The following is a 19,904-nucleotide window of genomic DNA, read 5'->3' as shown; positions in this document are numbered from 1 at the left end:
AAGCCCCCAGAGGAAAACTCCGTGTTGCCTAGACCACGGCCTTGCCCAACACAAGTTATAAATTCGGGCACCGTCGGGAATCGAACCCGAGACCCCAGGATTACAAGGCCAGCGTTCTAACCGCTAGACCACCGTGGCAGCCTCAATGAACCTTAGATTATTTAATGATACTGTGTCAGCTGCAGAGGTTACTTGAGTCTAAGAGTTAGTAGAAGAAGATGGTCACATTCAACAGATTCGAAAAAAATGGAGAAACACAATCATGGCCCTTTTCAAGATACTGTCCAAGAATTCACCAGGATTGGTAAAGAAAATCACAAATACTTGTCAGAATAATCAGTGACCCAGCCAAGATTTGAAGCATACATCTTCTAAATACAAGTCAGACGTGTTACTGCTTGAGTCAACTTGTCCAATCTCTTTTGTGTAGCATTCCTTTCTGGACCATGCTCTCTAAATCAGTAAAAGAGATAATCCCAGATGGTGGCAGCACTATTTATCTTCGTCTAGGATGGCAAGATCCATGCTGCCAAGGCTCAAACACAGACAGGGATTCAAACCTTGGATAATTTCAGGGCAAGGACCTCAAATATATGTCTCCACAATAGTTACATATTCAATATGAGGAAATTTACAGTCAGTTACCTCAAAATGTCAAGATGTTGGGTGAGATTTAGTTGACTATGTCACATACTACAGATAAAGCTAAGTGCCCAGTTTTAGTGTGATATATCTTATTCACAACACGGAAAGGGTTAATTTGCTGTGATTGTTATGAACAATGTATGTTTTAGATTATTATTTCTTAAGTAACACACAGACAAATTACAGTTCTCCTAAACTATATATTCTCAGCAACTTCCAGTTATTTGGATGTATATCACAATATTTACAATTACCTAGAAATAATCTCGATATCTGAAGAAGTTGTAGTCTCCAGTTCATCACCTGATGTATGGCCGCTGGTCTGTTCTGACTCGACTTTCACCATGTCAGAGCGGCTAGTGAGGAAGAAAAATAACATGTAAATATCAAAATACAGAACAACAGTGACCTGTTGCTTTGTTTGGGTGTAACACTTAGTCATTTACCCCAAGAAAAGAATACAGACTGAAAGTATTTGAGTACATGGTGCTGAGGAGAATATATGGACATAAAAAAGATAAAGTAACAGAAGAATGGTGAAAATTCTTTTCATCTAGTATTATTGAGATGATTAAATCACTGATAGGACATTAGCATGCATACACAATTTTAGTTGGAAAACATTGTGGAAAGAGACCACTCGGAATACACAGGCATTGATAGGAAGATAATATTAAGGGAATCTCAGAGAAACAGGGTGTGAAGATGTGGACTGGAATGAATTGGCTCAGGACAAGATCCAGTGGCAGGCTTCTGTAAGCTTGATAATGAAATTTCTTGACCAGATGACTGACTGAACTAATTAGTTAGTTACCACTGAAATAATAACAAAGGAACTCTTGAAAAATGCCATTACTGTAGGAAAAATATATTCTCTAGGAAAACAGTACCATTATTGAAAGTTTTAGCAGTAAATTTTTACATTAATGTTTCTGCCAAACACTTTTACACACTATAAAATGAAATGAGTGTTTCAATTTAATAACCATCTTTAGTGAATGTGCAGTAATTTTAATATACCTCACCATTCAACTGACTAGACTACAAGTTGGATGACCAGAGTTTGATTCCAGTATGGATTTTTTCTTGCCACTGCATCCAAACTGGCTCTGGGGCCCCTCCCAATCTCCTATCCAGTGGGTATCAGGGGCTCTCTCCCCAGGGACAGAGTGGCCAAGATGTGAAGCTGACCACTGAAGTTCAACTAGTACCAACATTAATAATGGTGTGAAACTGTACTAAATTTGCCCATAAAAATTCATAGTGTGGTGCTTAATTAAATACAAAGATATGGCATGGTAACTGATTAAGCACATGGATAAATTTATCATTTATTATTCAAAGAATTGCCCAACTTTATTATACATGTTACTACATCCAACATTTAGATCTATCATGTTCATCTTAATTGTACATGCTATATTAAATTGCATGATGCAGGTAGGCAATTGATTGATAGGAAAAGTATTAAAATGATTATATTATACACCAAAGGTAGTTTATTGAATCAAATCATATCTACATGTGATTTTATAGTGTATAAAAGTATCTGTGAAATGATAATGTAATATTTGGTATTGAAACACTGTGGTATGGCTCCTTTCAATAATATTTTGGAATACATACCTCTCTGAGGATATTGGTGATTGGTCCCTGGTTGTTATCAGTTGTTCTGTCCTTGATTCCTTTACAACTTCTTCCCCCATTGCATCTGCCAACATTGTTTTCACATAGTATGAGCTTGTCTGTTGGAGTGTCACCTTGGAATTTCCTTCAATTGATGAGTCGTCAGCCGCCACAGTACCTGTAGTGTCTTCAGAACTACTCTCCATTACAGATGTCCCATCGCAGCTACTGTCCATCGGAACCAGTGTCCTACTATCTGAAAACAGCGAACTTCCTTCTTCATTACAGGAATCAATGGCAGTAGCTCCAACTTTATATATTTCACCTTTCTCTGACTGATTGTCCACGAACAATGCTCCTCCTTCACTTGTTGACACCAATGCTGCTACTGGAGGTACCTCCCCATGGGGCAGTGGCAGTGTAAGGCCAGTTCTGCCAATGCCATATGTTAAAATTGGTTCTTCTGTCCTTACTTTAGGTTGGACTTCTGTTACAACCATATTCTCATTGTAAGATGAATCTAGCAGTGCCAAACTGTGTTGTGAAGATCTGCTACTTGCAAGAGGCGATTTAATTTCTCCTGAGTCAGTTTTAACACTAACAGTACTAGAATAAAGAGAACTCTCATTACTAGAGGATGGTTCAGCCACAAAGTATGGTTTGTGATGTGGGGACCTGGCCAGATCAGAATCTGCCTTTCCTCCAGAAGTGAATGGGAGAGGGGGTTGTTCCATGATTGTTGTAGTGGCTGTGGCAGTACTCTCTGATGCTGAGGTGTAGCTGTCATCTGCAATGCTCATATCTTCTTCATCATCTTCTTCTTCTGGTATAACTTCCACACTGTCTGGAGATGCTTTTTCTACATTTGTTCTTGTTTCTTGGTGCTGGTACCTATACAAAAAAAATTAATATGATGAATCCAGAAACAAACAACAAAACAAAGATTGTGGTACACAAATTTCAAATACAGACTGAATTCTCCTGGTTCAGAATAGAGATTATTCTGCTTCATGGGCTCAGTATACAGAATGATGACATTCATTTACCACAGAGCAAAATTTATTGAACAGTAGATACTATGCATTTAGTAATAAATTCTATTAATTAGTCAACAGTAACAATATTACACAACATAAAAGTTATAAATAAACTTTCCTTGTACTTAATTATACATACAAAATAATGCTAATTGTTTTAAACAAAATTTATAGACCTCTGAAAATAAAATTTCAATTAAATATGTTTGAGTAATTTTGTGGATGAAACATGCTAGTGAGTGAGTGATTTGATTCAGATGAGTCACCTAACTGAATAAGTGACTCAAGTCATCAATAATATAATCACTCTAGTCATTAAACGTCCAAGGGATTGAATGTTGAACCACAGACTCATTAAAATATTAAATTCAAGTGGCCTCCAATGGCATAACTTTCACACCAGATGAAAATCAGTCAAATGGTACAAAAGTTGAAAGGGTAGAATAGGAATATGGATAAACACACCATAATAATTACATTAGCTTACTTTTTTCTTGAGAAACAAAAATAGGTCAAGAATTATGTAAATGAAAATATAAAAAAGTATGAAACATAATATCAACATAGGTTATGAACACAACTTTATAGTAATACATGATTTCAAGTGCCTAGAGATAAAGCTATATTTTAATGTACCACTACATACTTAAGAAATGCTGTACTAGTGGATATTAAACATGGGAAAGTGATGAATATTTCCAGAACATGGTTTAATAGAAACAGTAACAGAAGAATAACACTGTGTCATTTCAGTTATCATGACAGATTTCCAATCAGGAAGACCACAGTGTGGAATGAAATGTCAAATATTGTCCAGTAGAGTCTGGTGTGTACATAACTGCCTGTCTGATGTTATGTCCTGATTTTGTTTCAGTATGTAAAGAATGCCTCTTGAAAGACAAGACCAACAAGTCAACAAGTTGGCTCTGCAGCAAAACCGGTAGCTGACATTCAGAAGGTCCTAAGTTCAAGTCCTGAAGGTGGTTAACCAGTCTAAATTTTCAGTACCATCTATTATTTTACTCATTCAGGTAAATTATAGAGTAATATTTTAAAACAGATCACAATAACTCTATCAAACCCATTCATCATTGATCATTTAATGTTACATTTCCTTAATATGGTTCAGAAAATTTTGTGACATTGACTTAGTAATGCCATATGATTTTATTATGTGGGGTCTGTTAGATACAATGAGTCTAGACTCGCTCTGTTCGTCTTCAGGTTAAAGGAAAGGGTATCTAGTCTTCTGGGTCTATCATATGAAGCTAATTTTTATTGATAGGTCTGGACTCTGGCATTGTCTCTGGGTATTAAGAAAGTGTACCTACTAGGCAGTCCTTATCACTAGATCTGGACTGGCTCTGTCTTCAGATAAAAGAAAAGGGTACTTACTGTGTGAGACATAATCTTATCTTGCAACCTTACCTGTCCAGAACAGAGATCTGTTCTGAGTTTGGCTGAGTCACAATGGCAACAATTTTGGGCAAATCTTGAGGATCATCTGGAGAGACATAAGGAGAAGATGACATGGTAGTACTAGATGCTCGACCACTGGATACTTCTCCAATGATTTCTACAGAACTGGGTGTATCTGGTATCACTTCTACAGAGTCTGGTGAGCTGGCTTCTACTGACAATCCCAGTCCAGTTCCTGATGATGATGCTGACATTCCAGGACTGATCTGTGGTAGATCTGTTTCAGGAGATGTAGTGAAACCACTGCCTCCCTCACTGCTTGCTGAACCTAGCACCTCAACACTTTCTGAGGACTTCTTATCACTTTCTGATGAAATCACAGACAATCTGCTGTACTTGCAGCTCCCAGCTGCTGAAGGTTCTCTCCTTTTCACTACATCTAGTGGGACATAACTGTCTTTGGCCACAGCTGATGTTTGTTGTAAATCTGTTTCTCCTGCTAAACTTTCCTTCTTATCAACCTCAGAAACATCAATACTCCTAATTCTACCAGAATTATCCCCTTCCAAAGTCCGCTCTTCATCAGCCTCACAACTAGATAACCTAGACCGAATGCCCATATCTCCATCTTCACTTTCAACAACCAGTTTACTCCTACTGAAACCTTCCTCAACTCCCAATTCACTGGAGTCATCACAGAGTCCTGCCTCTTCACTGTCAGAAGTTTTGAACAAATCAGCATGATCCCAACTACTTTTCCTATCTAGAGTCCTTTCCCTGTCTGATGTGACTGGCTCCTGATTCAGAGAAGAATTTCGAAAAAGGCTGATCTTCTTGGGCTGTTTAAAAACAGGATCTTTTTCACCACCATCCAATTTTTGTGCTTCAGAGTCACCTGTATTTAACACAAAAATATGCATGGAAGCACCCTTCTGGAAGGACACAAATTATAAATGTTTGAAAACAAATTGACTAGGGAAATATTTCAGTCTAAGAAGGATGAAATAAGTGGACAATTTAGGACATGTATTATGCAATGAGGAACTCTCTGATTTAGACAGATCACCTAATATTGTTAGGTTCAATGAAAGACTTTTAGTATTAAGTTAAGTAAACTATTATAATTTTTTCTGTTCTCTTAAAATACTAAATAATTTGCATGTGTGCACACACACATATGCACAAAGTAGTCTTTCAGTGTGAAGAAAGAACACAAATTGCAAATGTTCTGGAAAATATTTCAACCTAATATGAATAAGAGAAGCTGACAGTTTTAAGACATTATACAAAGATTAATTTTGAGATTTATACAAGTCATAGAATATTGTTAGGGTAGTGAAACCTAGGAAGATATGATGGCCAAACGTGTACATAAAAAGTTCAACAGCTGTTACTTTGAAGATTTCTGTCTTCTGGGTTGTTGACCTCTGAAACGTTGGTTAACATCGACCAGACTACACAGCGCAACAACCCAGAAGACAGAAATCTTCATACTCACCGCTGTAAAAACTTCAAATCTTACACAGCTGTTACTTTACCTTTTAAATGTAAAATATTTTCATTGCTATTTATGTTACGTGCCAGGTATTACAAGAAACTGAAAATGTTAATGATAGAACATTAAGTATTTGGAATTTATAAATTGCTTTGGTATTTACACTTCCTGCTTAAATTTTTCTCTTTCAATTCAGTGTATGAGTACACATTATGTTATGAATTTGGATAAAAATTAAGTTCTGGCAGATGGCCAAATTCCACTATCTTACATATATGATGCTGCTCCTGTCAGAAATAAAAATCTGCCCATTTTTACTGAATCTGAAAAGAACTGACATATTGCAGTGAGCTCTTCACATGACAGAACTCAATGCCAAATAAAACACCAGACTGTTATGACAGTCTGAAATATGGCATGAATAAATTAAATGTGTTCTGTTATTGCCAGCTTTTTCTTTCATTCTTTCCTTACAAAAAAGGTTTTCATAATTTTCTTTCTATACAGCCTTCACAATTTGTTATACAACACAATGCTCACTTTCTTATTGTAAAGCAATCCTCAATTTGACAGTCAAATCCAAGAAGGGAGGAAAATTGTGTAAATAGTAGGACTGGCAGGTATGCCACATTTCATACATTTTTATTAACATGTTTACATCAATGATATAATTCACCTGAGCCTGATCGTGGGTTTTCAAAAAAGGATCCTGTGAAAGAGCCCCACAGACTAGAACTCACTGCCATTCTGTTTATTCCAAATGATGCATCTTTATGTAACTCCTGTTCAGTATCTGCAGTGCAAGATGATTCAACGTTCATCTTTTCATTTGACATATCAGATTTCTCCTTTTCTCCACTAGATTTCACACCCCATGATGCAAAGAAATTGTCTGTATCATCTTGAGGAATAATTGGTGACGTGGGTTTGCTGTGTATTGTTTGATGACTTTCTTCATCCTTGATGTCAAGTGCTTTATCTATAGTTTTCTGAGCCTCTTTTAAAGCAGATTTAGCAAGATTAGCAAATCCAGTTGCATCAAACCAACTCATTATGTATGCATTAAACTAGTCCACCTGTTAGAAAGATAAAACGTAATGATGACTACTTATTCATGTCACAAAATCATTAAACATAACCTAGAAGACATGATACGCCCCCAGAGCATACTTCACTCTAGCACCTACACAGAAGTACACAACTAGTTGAAGTAAAACTTCAGCAATAACATGTGGATATCATCTGACATAAGTAAGAATGATCATTTTAAGAGAAAAGAATTTCCAGTTGTTTAATCAATCAGCTGATTACGCACTAAGCCTAAAAATGTTTACGTACATGCACCCGTCCTTTAAGTCGTTACTGTTGATTGTTCATACAATAACTTATTTCTGCGTGGTAATTACCATTATATAAAGCCTGCCGTAGTTACATAGTAAAAATACAACGAAAAAGGAGTGCCCATTACGTTTATTTACAAAATAGAATGTACACAAGCAGTAGACGACTCAGACACCGGAAACTGAAGATATCAATACGTGTCATTAATTAATGTATCTCAAAATAACGTTAAAATAATACACTTATATAATTTTCGACTCATAAATAATTAAATGTGTATTTTCAAAGTGCACGATAGTATAGGAAATCAATAACAATACAATATGATAGCTACTAAAGAAAAGCAAATTTGATAGCTTACGTTGGAGAAAACTGTATGTTTAGACCTTATACAGTGAATATGTTTTATTGTTTTATAAGTTGCTGGAAGGTTACTTCAGCAATTTAATAAATAAGAACCAAAATATATTTATAAATAAAAGTATCACGTGCCTCTCTCTGAAATAAACTTATTTGCGCTCTACATAATACGTGCCCCAGTGGCGCAATCGGTTAGCGCACGGTACTTATAAGACAGTAGTTGTGAGCAATGCCGGGGTTGTGAGTTCGAGCCTCACCTGGGGCAATTTTTTTTTCGTAACTTATAATTTATATAAACTTCTAATGAAAGTACAAAATGTGGACCTTTTCATTTGTGCGTTTTTCCTCGGTCCCTCCAGGCAAATTCTGGGTTAGCACCTTAAATTAGGCCACAACCACTTCCTTTCGATTTAACACAGTAAGCTCTGAGCTGCTGAAAAAAAGTGTTAAATAAACTGCAAAAAATGCCTTATTAAGAAAAGCAGTAAAATAAACTTCAGAAGCATGACAGCTTGAGTAGTTCATGTAAGTACAGAAACTTAACAATTTTTAACAGCTGACAGTTACTCGGCTAAACACAAAATTCCCTGCTTTTATAAAACCTGAATGCTCACAACAATATCCACAGAATTCTGCAATCTCACCTTATCTCAAGCCACTTCAAAGCAGATGCCAATCTCAAAACCTGTCATAATGCTGCATGGCTATGGTCTCACAATGTTTGGATTCTAAACTGTATGATAATAAGCATGAACAAAGCTGTGCCTCTCTGTATAAAACAAATCAAAATATGATGTCCACCCATATCATCTCTTTGTTTCATTACCCCAACACTGTAAATTAAGAATGGAAATTGTAAGGTTTCTTATCATGTAATTTTATGTTCTCTCTTAGGTCCAGATGTTTTCTTCAGAAGTCTCTTTTCAAACATTCATGTTCTTCCCTCACAGCGACAGACAACACCTCACACCCCTGCAAAACATCAGGTAAAATTGTTCTATATATTTTAATCTTTAGTTTTATAGAGAGGAAACAGGAACACAGATTCAAAACTGAATGGAAGCACATATTTAACAAATTTAATGTGCTTTATTTTGCAAAATTAATAGAATCTCAATAAATATTGTTTAATTAAGATAACACTACATATGATTCATAATTTTTTCTTTTATGAATGCTAACCCATACGGAATAAACAAGACATTTCAAGGACTGTAGAAAACAAATATAAGTATCTTCTGACTGAAAAATAAAAAATTCCTGTCATGTTATATAGTACAGTATAGTATACAGTCCATCAGTTATACAAATGACAATTATTTTTAAAGATTGAGAACTTTAAATATAGTATTTAGGAAAAATCCCTCATTTCTTGTCATGAAATTAAGAAAACCAAATCTCTGAATACGTCATATTCCAATCTTACATGAATAAAAATACGTGGGGATAACATAAGGTCTATGCTGTGACCTTTCAGCCACTCTACTGTAACAAATACAGCAGGACGTAACATGGAAACTAACTTAATAATGGCTTACACAGTTTTAGTGAATAAATATTTCATTTTCATAGATAGACAATATAGGCAGGGATGTTTTCCATGATGGACTACTGCTGTAATTTGTTGTGTGAATCATACTCCCAAGATTTTAATTCCATAACTGTAGAAAGAACATGCCTGAAATAAACAGTGAATTGTAGTTACAACTGGTGACAAGGAATGTTGATATTTTGTTGATCTGCAGACTAAATGGTATGGTCCCTAAAGTTTAAACTGAAATTAACCAGATTTCACTGTATTGTCATTTCATAATTTTGTACATGGGACTGACTCTGCTATTCAGTTATAATTAAAAAGGAAATGTATATAATAAATAAGGTAAAGATCAACTCTGTTTATAAAATTCACTGGAAGCACTTAATTAGAATGTGTAGCATGTGAAAATATTACAAATAATATAATTAATACAGTTGTGTCCACAGCTTTAAAAGTCACTGAATATTATACATAATATACATAAATCCATTTTTATCACATACTTGTCAATGTTTCATCAAAACCAAATACATTCAAGATCAGTTGGAAAATCATCATTAATATGAATGTATGAAATTATGTACATATTTACTGCAAAAAATCACTGAATGCTTGGATATTACTGTAAATAAAGTTCATGACATGAACTAAAAGATCACAGAAACAATTAGTAACGAAGTCAATGAATGTGAAATGTATGATTGGGGCATAATGTGTCACTTCACACAATTCAAACTGATAACACATTTTTCACTAACTCAAAGACATGCTGATTCATATAATGTTGGTTTGTCCTCTCATGTTGCTTGGGGACTGACTGGGTCTGGCCATCATAGATACCACCTGTAAAATAAAATAAAAAATAGTTACCAATTAATGTAATATCGTACATTAAGAGAGTAAAATGAAGGAAAATCTCATCGCACTTGAACTTAAAAACACCTAATTTGAACATATAAGAGTGATCAAATGAAATCAGTGAGATGGGTAAGCTGTGTACCACATATAGTGAAATGAAGAATGCATGCCAAATCTCCATTGGAGACCTGAAAAGAAGACTTTGCTTGGAGACCTACACATATATGGGAGAATAATATTTATTAAAACATATCTAAAATAAATGTAGTATGAGAGTGGGCTAGAATTATCTGTCTCAAGACAGGTACCAGTGATGTGCTCCTCTGAACATGACAACCTTTCAGTTCCACAAGAGGTGTAGAATTTTTTGAGAAACTGTGCTTCTCAAGAAGCCCTCTGCTCCACGCAGTCAGTTTTGACACATACGTACATTCTGAATTACTTGTCTTCTGAAAAAGTCTGATGTCATACTTGTAAGAGATGTGCCGAGTTTCTCGCCATGTCCAGTCTTACATTTGATGTACCCATAGAGATTGGCACCATTCAGTACAATTGCTATGCATATCAGTAACTGTAACATACAGAAGATTCACCATTATTTTTAATAAAAAAAAAGCCCCACTTGGTGATGCACTAGCATAAATTTTGCCCCTACTTAAGGGGTTAAGGTGGTTAAATTAAAGATGAACATGTAGAGTAGAGTACATGAGAAAAACAAGAAAAGCATAACACTTTTTATTGCAGAACCTTGTAATCAGAGACTGCTTGAAGTCATGTGCATATATGCAAAGATAATATAAAAACAGATCTTAAGACAAGTAGGTTTTAAAAATGTAAACTAAACTATAACTGGTTCCTTATTTATCTTTGCCAAATAGCTCAGTTTCATTAATTCCTTTTGAAACTTTATATAACAAAAACTATAAAATGAGCACAATTTCACTCATGGTAGTAGGACCACAATGCAATGGCATGTGATATGTGAAATTTTTAGTGTTACAGTCATTTCTTGTACTCACCAGCCATTTGAAATTGAGACCAATCAGGGCAATAAGAAAGAAAAGAACCCAAAGTACAGGACACAGAATTAGAGCCATCCAGAAAATTTGTGCTTCATATGGATTTATCCGATTCTGTTGGGTGCCCTGAAAAAGGGACCACATGACATTACACAAGTCACAGAAACATACTTCTACACAAAAATGGCAATGTTCTAAACAAAACAAGATTGTTTAATTAATTTCTTAGTTTCAACTAATAATTACTCCAACCTTTCTTGCTTCAAAAACCCAGTGTGATTTCCCTTCATCGTCAACATAGTTCCACCATCGCAGACCAACCATCAGTCGCCCTGTAAGCACAAGCAAGAAAATGGTTTTGACAGACATATTTGAATTCATAGTACTGAAGTGGAGTAAGGATACCCAAACATCACTCCATGAAGACAAAGAGAGGGTAAAGGTAAAACTTCATACTTTCTACATCTTGGTACCAGATGGAAGTAAAGAGTGCCTTGTGCGAATGACAATTTCTTCACTCTATAAGAAAGAGTTCACAGTATACAAGAAAAAGAGACTGGGTGGGCCCCAAAGCCAGTCACTATACTGACTGAATTATAAATCATCATTCAACACCATATAACCTATGCAGCTGAGAAATGATTGTAAAATAATCTTAGAAAAGCCTGCAATCTTCATAACACAAGTAGAGAATGTGTGGAATTCTGAACAACAGAAATTATCAAACAATAATGACTGCTTACCACAGAATCCAAACTTCTCACATTCTATTAAAAATACAGTACTAATATCACAAACTAATTACTTATAAAGTTTGGTGATGCCATAAAACACAATACAAAGATGTTGTACTAATCACAAAATTGTTGCACACATCGCATACCTGTAATATTCTTTACTGTCCAAAAGTCCACTGATAGAAGTAGGACCACAGTAACAAAACTTGCAATGAAACTGTTACTAAACAACCCACACAGCAAATATGCCACAATTGCTGATACTCTGAAAGCCAGGTGGAAAAATGTTACATATGGATGTCTGCAATAAAACAAAATATATTTTTACAAAACGTTTTCTCCAAATCTTGATAACAAATACATCTTTCATAAGGAACTAGAGTATACCATACTGAATGTTCATACATCTGCTAACAGTGTCATTTTTAAACTGCATTACAAACATGTGAAATACAAAAATGCTTTTAAACTGTTCTTTCACTGTGTTATGAATTGATCCAAATATTCTAGGACATAAAACAATGCTCGTATTATACACTTCTTTACAAATTTGAAGAGGCTCACAATGATCATTAAAAGTTTGTTACTCAAATAAAATCTGTCCTCATCAGATGGTGGGGACAGCGATTGTTACCGAAACGTTGGTTTCTTCATGAAACCATCTGAAACAGATGACTGCCCGAGATTTTACTAAAGTAAGTCACCGCGAAATCTTCATATCATGTGTTACTTACTTGAGTGATTTACTATTTGTTTGTATCTCCTCCTCCTCCTCCCCAAACCCCAGTGTGTCATCATCCAACAGTGGTGCCTAAAAGTATAAATGTGCTTCAAGTTTACAACGTATTTACAAACTTTAAATTAGTAACCAACATTATAATTTCGTTGTTAATAATACGTGTCTGACATAATTTGGTAACATGTTTCATATTTTAGTGGGAAACTCTTTCATATAGACATTTAAAGCTACAAAATTGAATATGTCCTGTTGCATAAACATTTCAAAGGCATTATAAGGAAACATGACAAAAACATAATTAATCTTTGGCTACAGTAAGAATGGAAAAATACATCACAAGAACTTCCACCTCACCGTCGCTGACGCCATGTTTTATGTTGTGTCAACTGTAGCACCTTGAGTCACAGATTTTAACGCTACTCCGCTCACACCGGAGACTAGAACGTAAATACTACAACATTGGTGATTATTGTTGCTACTAGTGGACCCTGGCGGTAGAAAACATGTCTATCAGACGCGGTCATTTTGATTGTAAACTCGGCCGATTAGACTAGTCGCCATTTATAAATTCCATTTCATCTTTAGCGTAAAGACACAAAGTATCGCTCCATGGGAGACCAAGTTGTAGCTGGAGATATTTATGACGAGGAAGAGGAAGAGAGCTTCTTTCAAGATGTTGAAGTACTTCAGTCTTATGGAATTGTAAGCTAAATGGCAAATTCCATATGACAAAGTTTTTCTTGGAAAGCTAATAGTCACTCATCTGATAAAGGAACTTCCTGCATTTTGTGATTTTTAAGGGTCATTACTCTGTAACAAATGAAATTTCACAATGTCAAATTCTGTTTCTTTATGTCACATTTCAATATCATCTTTTCATCTGTACCCAGGCTTCCAAATTATCTCTTTCCCTCAGGTTTTCCAGCTGCATTATTGTATGTATTTCACATCCACCTTTCATGCTACATGATCTGCCCATTTTCTTTACCTTGATTTCATCACTATAATAATATATGTGAAGATAGCAAATTATAAAGCTCCTCATTGCACAATTTTATCCGTCTTCCTGTTACTTCCTTCTTTTTTGGCCCAGATGCTGTTATCAGACACTCCCTATGTATGATATAAAATTTCACACTTATATAAAACAAAATTTAAACTAGTTTTCAATGTTTTAGCCTTAGGGTTTAAAGATAAGAGATCAAAAACTGAATGGTAGTAATGATTCTCCAAATTTGAATTAATCTTAGCTTCTTTGTGAACAAGGGTTTCATTTATTACTGTCATTCCAAAATAGACATTACACAATTTTCATATATACATACTTTGCTATGCTTTCTAAGGTCTTATTACCTACTTAAATGCCCTATTTTGTTTCAGAATGTTGCAGACATAAAGAAATTGAAATCTTCTGGTATATGCACTATTAAAGGAATTAAGATGTGCACTCGCAAGAAGTTATGTAATATAAGAGGATTTTCAGAAGCTAAAGTAGACAAAATAAAGGAAGCATGTGCTAAAGTTGATACAGCAGGTTTCCTCACAGCACTGCAAGTTAGTGACCGACGAAAACAGGTGTTTCGTTTAAGCACTGGTAGCCAGGAACTGAAGTAAGTATTTCAAGACACTGTACAATATTAACCATTTTGGTGCCAGCCTCCAAACATTGTAGGTCTTACATAGAATTTTAGTTGTTTTTTTTAAAAGTTGGATTTAATGAATTATTGAAAAATTTTAATTGCTCAGGCTTATTCCCTGCCACAGGTGAATTTGTTTTTGCCTTTCTTTCTCTTTTTTTCTGCAAAGAAGATATTGTATATAGCAATGCAAAATGGCTGAAATATAAATGATCTATGGGAATTTATATGATACTTTATTAATGCTTTGAACAATCCTGGCACTGTAAGGATTAAATATTATCCTGTTATTTTATGGTGGTCTCAAATCTGTGTGAGGATGGAGAAGTTTTAGCTTTGAGGGAAAACAATACTGTGACCTTAGATATCGGCAGCAGAAGGAGAGATAGTGACAGTGTAGCTATAAACCCACTGGAAAATATTAACAATTACTTATCGTAAGATTTATTTATATAGTACCAGAATTTTATTATATACTACTAGACTTTTGACTTATGATCACCTCTTTTGTCTTCTTATTCTTTTTCCTAAGATGTTTCCACTTTATGTCAATAATCTGACTTGTCTTATTTCTAAGTATAAAATTGTAACTTGTAGTTTACTTAATGATACTTTACAAACTGTACAGGTCAGAAAAGATGATTATGAATGATACTTTTGAAAAGATGGCGTGTAAATAGGTGTGACATTTTCCAAATTATTATCCTAGCATTTGTGTGGTGATAATGAGGGAAACCATTCATGACCTCCTGAATATCAAGCACCATAACTTTCTGATATATTAACTCTTTTCTATACGTTACTATCCTGAGTGTTGTGCACACTTTGTAATGGAACTTTCCCTTTCAGCAAGCTTCTAGGAGGTGGCATTGAATCCATGGCTATCACTGAGGTGTTTGGTGAATTTCGCACAGGCAAGACACAGTTATCACACACGCTCTGTGTCTCAGCTCAGATGCCTGGAGAAAATGGATACATGGGAGGAAAGGTCATTTTCCTTGACACAGAACATACCTTGTATCCTTTGTTGGCATTTAAAAATGCTGTATCATTGAGTTGGCTGATGCCCAGTTAGAACCTTGACTATGGCCCTGATTATTCAGGCAGATTTAATGCAGGGAAGGATGACAATGATGGAGTACACTAAAGAAAGAACTAGGTTGCACTGACTTATTTTCCATAACTTTTTAACTTCAGTCGTCCGGACCGTTTACGTAGTATTGCAGATAGATTCAACCTTGATCAATCAGCAGTACTAGACAATGTACTGTATGCACGGGCTTATACAAGTGAACATCAGTATGAACTTTTGGACTATGTTGCTGCAAAGTTCCATGAAGAGGCAGGTGTCTTTAAATTGCTTGTAAGTTATGAGGTTATTATATGTTAGTTACATATTTTAAAATATTTTAATTTTTATTGACATAAACTAGGGTTGCCAGAAATTCTATATGTATGAAATCTTCTCTTTCAGTGTCTTGCCCAGTTTTATTCTGGAATGATCTTATTAACTCATAATTATCCTGAATTTGTGTGAAATTGATACATTGACTTGAAGGACAATACAAAATAATTATTATTGTTCAAATAAAATGTAACAGTGTTTTTATTTTTATACCTAAATAGTACCAAAAATTTGTGGAATAGTGAAGGGCAACATTTCTGAATAAGGTATCTTGTTTATGATATGCTAAATTTTAAGCGGCATCATCGCCACTTGCCATTAAACCTGTGCAACCATTAATGAGAATCTGAATCCAGAGAGCACAGGTTCTTTGAAGTTATTTAAATAAATTCATGCATGGAAAGTGATTAAATAAGAAGATTTACTGGCACCACACTTAATATTACAAGTATTTAAAAGTGTATGTTTGGGATAATTTGATGTTTCAGATCATAGATTCAGTGATGGCACTGTTCCGAGTAGATTTCAGTGGACGAGGAGAGCTGGCTGACAGGCAACAGAAGCTGGCACAGTTGTTGTCCCGACTACAGAAAATATCAGAGGAATACAATGTTGCAGTATTCATAACAAACCAGATGACAGCTGACCCAGGGGCCACACTTATGTTCCAGGTGATGTGATTTTGTATGAATCTTTTAAATATAAAATATTTGCTTTACTTTTGTTCATATTAATCTTATTTTAACTCTTGCCCAATGATTCTCTTCCCTCTGGGCTACAATAACAGGATCAGGAATGGGATTATCAAATGATGAAATGTTGTATGCACAGAATGTATCATAAATGTGTGTCACAAGTATACGGAGGTTTGTATGGTCAAGAACAGATAACAGCTCCTTCTCATATAAGGAAAGCACTAGTGGGAAAATAGGCAAAAATGGAGAATACTTTGGAAACATAAGTGAATTTAGATGGCGATAAGTGTAGTCTTGTAGTTTCACCCATCATCCACATACCTCTCTGTCCATTAACCACACTGGAATATTTTGTTTATTATCTAAATTCGAAGTGATATGACTTTGATAAAATTCTTAATCTGAATTAACTGCTTTCAGGCTGATCCAAAAAAACCAATTGGAGGCAATATTTTAGCTCATGCTTCTACCACTCGAATTGCTCTGAAGAAAGGAAGGGGTGAAACACGAATTGCTAAAATATATGACAGGTTAGTTTGACATAAGAATGATTACAAGAGTAAATGTTCCTAGAGATTGAAACATAAGATATTTTAATCAATTAAACACTGATGCCTCCATCCAGTATATGGAGCATCTTGAGCTGGGATAACTCAGTCAGTGAAATGATTGTTCATGAGCTAGATGACTGGTCATAGGTCATTGTTTGGGTCTGGCACAGTAAGAATGTTTCTCTTTCACACAGTATCTGGACTGGCTGTGGGGTCTACTTTACCTTTTATGTAACAGGTACTGGGTAAAATGGTCAAGTTAATTATTGTTATTGTAGCAAAGGGGGCAGATATGTTATTATGGAATTATGGCTGCTAATGGGCCTTTTAGTTAGTTAGTTAGTTAGTTAGTTAGCCATTCTGTTATTTGATTAGTTAGTTATATTCTTCACTGATTATTTACTCAGCTACTTACTTATCTACTTGGTGCATCAGTTACTTGGTCATTTAGTTAACTAATATCTTAGTTACCTATATTACTAGTTAACTTGTTGCTATTTGAGAGCTAGTTAGCTGTATATTTGAGAAGGTGAAAAGGGATAAGTATATCTTTACATAGGAAATAAATTGCAGATTAATGTGTTCTCCTCCACAATAATTAAATATTTATTTTCTTTCCACCAGTGTCCTTTTGCTTCGTCCCCTGACAAATAATTTATCACCCTTTCTCATCTAAGTGTGCCTTACCAGGTGTTTTCCCTTGAAATTACAGCCATTGCGATAGTTACAGCTCCCTGAGATCATACTACTCATTCCATGAGATTCTAATGCTCTGAATAAATTGTATTTCCATCCATTTTTGTCTTGGAGTTGTGTATTAGGCAAGTTAAAAAATGATACTTTCTTTCCATATTTATAAATGGACTACATTTAGGTAAATTTTCAGCTGTGTGAACCTTTTCCATGTGTGTGCCATATTTATGCTGTGATTATTATTATTCAATTTTTATTAAGGAAAGGCAGCTGAACTCTGTTAACAGCTTCTTTAGGGTATAAAATGCACATTCTGTACTTTTTCAGCCCAGACTTACCTGAGAGTGAAGCTACATTTGCTATAACAGTGGGTGGAATTGCTGATGCAAAGGACTGATTTAGTGTAATTTGGTTCAAGTGTTACAATGGACTAGATAAATATTTGAAGACTTAGATATTATTTCAGTGATTAAATGTATTTGTAACAGAGTACAGTACTATCTGATTTCTTAGTCATGGTTGCTGGTATATGTGTGATGGGAAATATGGCAGGAATGGTAAGAGTTGTGTTTTGTCTGTCTGAAGACAGCATTAGAATGAGAAGGTGACACTCAAGAACAACTTGACTTTCTTACAGCTTGGTCTTAGTTAACTCTAATTCCAATTAAATCCCCACTCTCTGTTTGTGGAGTTGATGAAATCCACTGTTTGTTTACTTGACACCAGTGGACTATTAATATTTCATATAACATGTAATTCTTATCAAATTCCATTACATTTGTGCCTCAGTTATATACAATATATTATTACTTACTTATCCTGAGGTCATATTAAACATTATATGAGTGTATAGGAAAACTATGTTTTCCATTAGGCTTTGTGATTTTAAAGTGTTATTTTGATGGACAGATATAAACAGATATGTAACAGTGAAAGTTATTTGCTACAATTTTGGATTTGAATGTAGGACCAGTGGAAGAATATTGTTATAATATAGTAGGCTTCCAGAACTTACAAATGTTTTCTGAAATATAGCTATAAGTCCACATAGTGTCACATCAACATCTTCACTACCACCAAACATCATGGTCAAGTAGTTAACACTCCTGCTTTGTATTGGGAAGGTTCTGGGTTCAAATCTTGGCCCAGATACCAGCTATTGTGACTGGACTTTTTCATGGTTTTCCTCAGTCCTTCCAGGAAAATGCCAGGATAGTACCTTAAATTAGGCCACAACCGCTTCCTTCCACATCCTTTCCAATTCACTTTCATTCTCACATTCAACGCTATATAGTCTGAGCTACTGAAAGTGTCATTAAATAAAACAAATAAAATAATCTTTACTGCTGTGAGAGCCTCAAATCTCACAATATGAATATTTCTGTTTACCCTGTGACTATCTGCAAAATAAACAGTGCTCTTATTCCTATTTGGTATGGGCTCTTATTTTTGTAAGAATGCTTTTCTTACAAAAATAAGAGGTAATTATTTGTATGAGCAAATAGAATAAAATGCCTACCAGAGCATAAAGTAATGTCCATTAAACATAAGAAATTATACACAGTATTTGTTAAACTAACACTGAAATATTATAGTGAAAATGGGTATGGGGTGACATGATTTTCAGTTTTCTTACAATAAAATTAATACATTGATCTGTTCCACATCTTAATTAATAACTTTCCATGGACTGCATATAATCTACAGCCAATATCTGTCTTATCTATTGTATATTACTTCTATATGTATATTGGTTTTAAAATCTGTATATTGTTTGGAATTGTTCTTAAATATTGCAACAGATGGGATACATAGCAATGATATCTGTTTTTTAATTAATTTCAAAGTCCTACTTATGTAGCATTTCAGAAATAAGTTATTCTCACTTGGCATTACTCATTATTTAAATTAGGCACAACATGTCACATGTGGCACTCTTTGATGGCTATGCAACCTGACTCACTTCTTGAATTATACTCAATATGTGACCCCCAAATGTCTCAATGCTAATAAATTTTAACTTTTAAATGCATGTAGAATAGCCATTTGTGTACCATTGTTTTATGAGGTGGAAATATGTTTCAATGAATTTCACGTGTTTGTGGTTGAA

At 34.8% G+C, this 19,904-nt stretch overlaps 3 protein-coding genes and 1 non-coding gene across 13 annotated transcripts in view; 2 read left to right on the top strand and 2 right to left on the bottom strand.

Moving 5' to 3' along the window:
• The window catches only part of Tmf (TATA element modulatory factor), a 23,297-nt gene extending 15,291 nt beyond the window's left edge, over positions 1-8,006 (bottom strand). For 2 of the 3 annotated variants that reach the window (XM_087357140.1, XM_022076821.2), the window contains exons 1-5: positions 7,561-7,749; positions 6,899-7,298; positions 4,737-5,622; positions 2,272-3,162; positions 900-1,001 (exon numbers count right to left, since the gene is read on the bottom strand). In XM_087357140.1, coding sequence (XP_087213266.1) covers positions 900-1,001; positions 2,272-3,162; positions 4,737-5,622; positions 6,899-7,274 — 2,255 coding nt within the window. In that variant the 5' untranslated portion in view covers positions 7,275-7,298; positions 7,561-7,749. Of the gene's footprint in view, positions 1-899; positions 1,002-2,271; positions 3,163-4,736; positions 5,623-6,898; positions 7,299-7,560; positions 7,750-7,924 lie in introns of those variants that run through there. The other variant, XM_022076823.2, reaches the window with a different exon arrangement.
• Positions 3,161-19,904, top strand: LOC110836034 (meiotic recombination protein DMC1 homolog). 5 transcript variants are annotated; one of them, XM_087357146.1, is made up of 8 exons: positions 3,161-4,339; positions 8,818-8,909; positions 14,194-14,423; positions 15,300-15,467; positions 15,648-15,813; positions 16,344-16,526; positions 16,971-17,080; positions 18,122-19,904. In XM_087357146.1, the coding sequence occupies exons 3-8, from the start codon at positions 14,254-14,256 to the stop codon at positions 18,189-18,191; spliced, it is 867 nt and encodes a 288-aa protein (XP_087213272.1). In that variant the 5' UTR covers positions 3,161-4,339; positions 8,818-8,909; positions 14,194-14,253; the 3' UTR covers positions 18,192-19,904. The 5 variants fall into 5 exon arrangements, with proteins under 5 accessions (XP_087213272.1, XP_021932536.1, XP_087213271.1 ...); XM_022076844.2 differs by lacking the exon at positions 3,161-4,339 and adding an exon at positions 8,066-8,448; XM_087357145.1 differs by lacking the exons at positions 3,161-4,339; positions 8,818-8,909 and adding an exon at positions 11,657-11,773.
• TRNAI-UAU (transfer RNA isoleucine (anticodon UAU)) lies at positions 8,097-8,188 on the top strand. Its single transcript is given in 2 exon segments — positions 8,097-8,134; positions 8,153-8,188. It is a non-coding gene; the product is annotated as a tRNA-Ile (tRNA).
• Positions 8,993-13,278, bottom strand: LOC110836036 (putative Golgi apparatus membrane protein-like protein CG5021). 4 transcript variants are annotated; one of them, XM_022076855.2, is made up of 7 exons: positions 13,168-13,278; positions 12,809-12,885; positions 12,221-12,375; positions 11,590-11,669; positions 11,338-11,463; positions 10,749-10,889; positions 8,993-10,303 (listed from the first exon to the last, which is right to left on the bottom strand). In XM_022076855.2, exons 1-7 carry the CDS (start codon positions 13,180-13,182, stop codon positions 10,235-10,237), a joined length of 663 nt encoding a protein of 220 aa, XP_021932547.1. In that variant the 5' UTR covers positions 13,183-13,278; the 3' UTR covers positions 8,993-10,234. The 4 variants fall into 4 exon arrangements, with proteins under 4 accessions (XP_021932547.1, XP_021932546.1, XP_021932548.1 ...); XM_022076854.2 differs by having other exon boundaries at positions 10,790-10,889; XM_022076856.2 differs by having other exon boundaries at positions 10,790-10,889; positions 11,338-11,451.

Source organism: Zootermopsis nevadensis, unplaced genomic scaffold, assembly GCF_977971745.1.
Source record: "Zootermopsis nevadensis isolate Lab colony 2312 unplaced genomic scaffold, Znev_1.0 Znev_ptg000028l, whole genome shotgun sequence".
Classification (NCBI taxonomy): Eukaryota; Metazoa; Arthropoda; class Insecta; order Blattodea; family Termopsidae; genus Zootermopsis; species Zootermopsis nevadensis.
The sequence above is the reverse complement of the archived record's forward strand: the minus strand, read 5'-3'. Positions and strand labels throughout refer to the sequence as shown.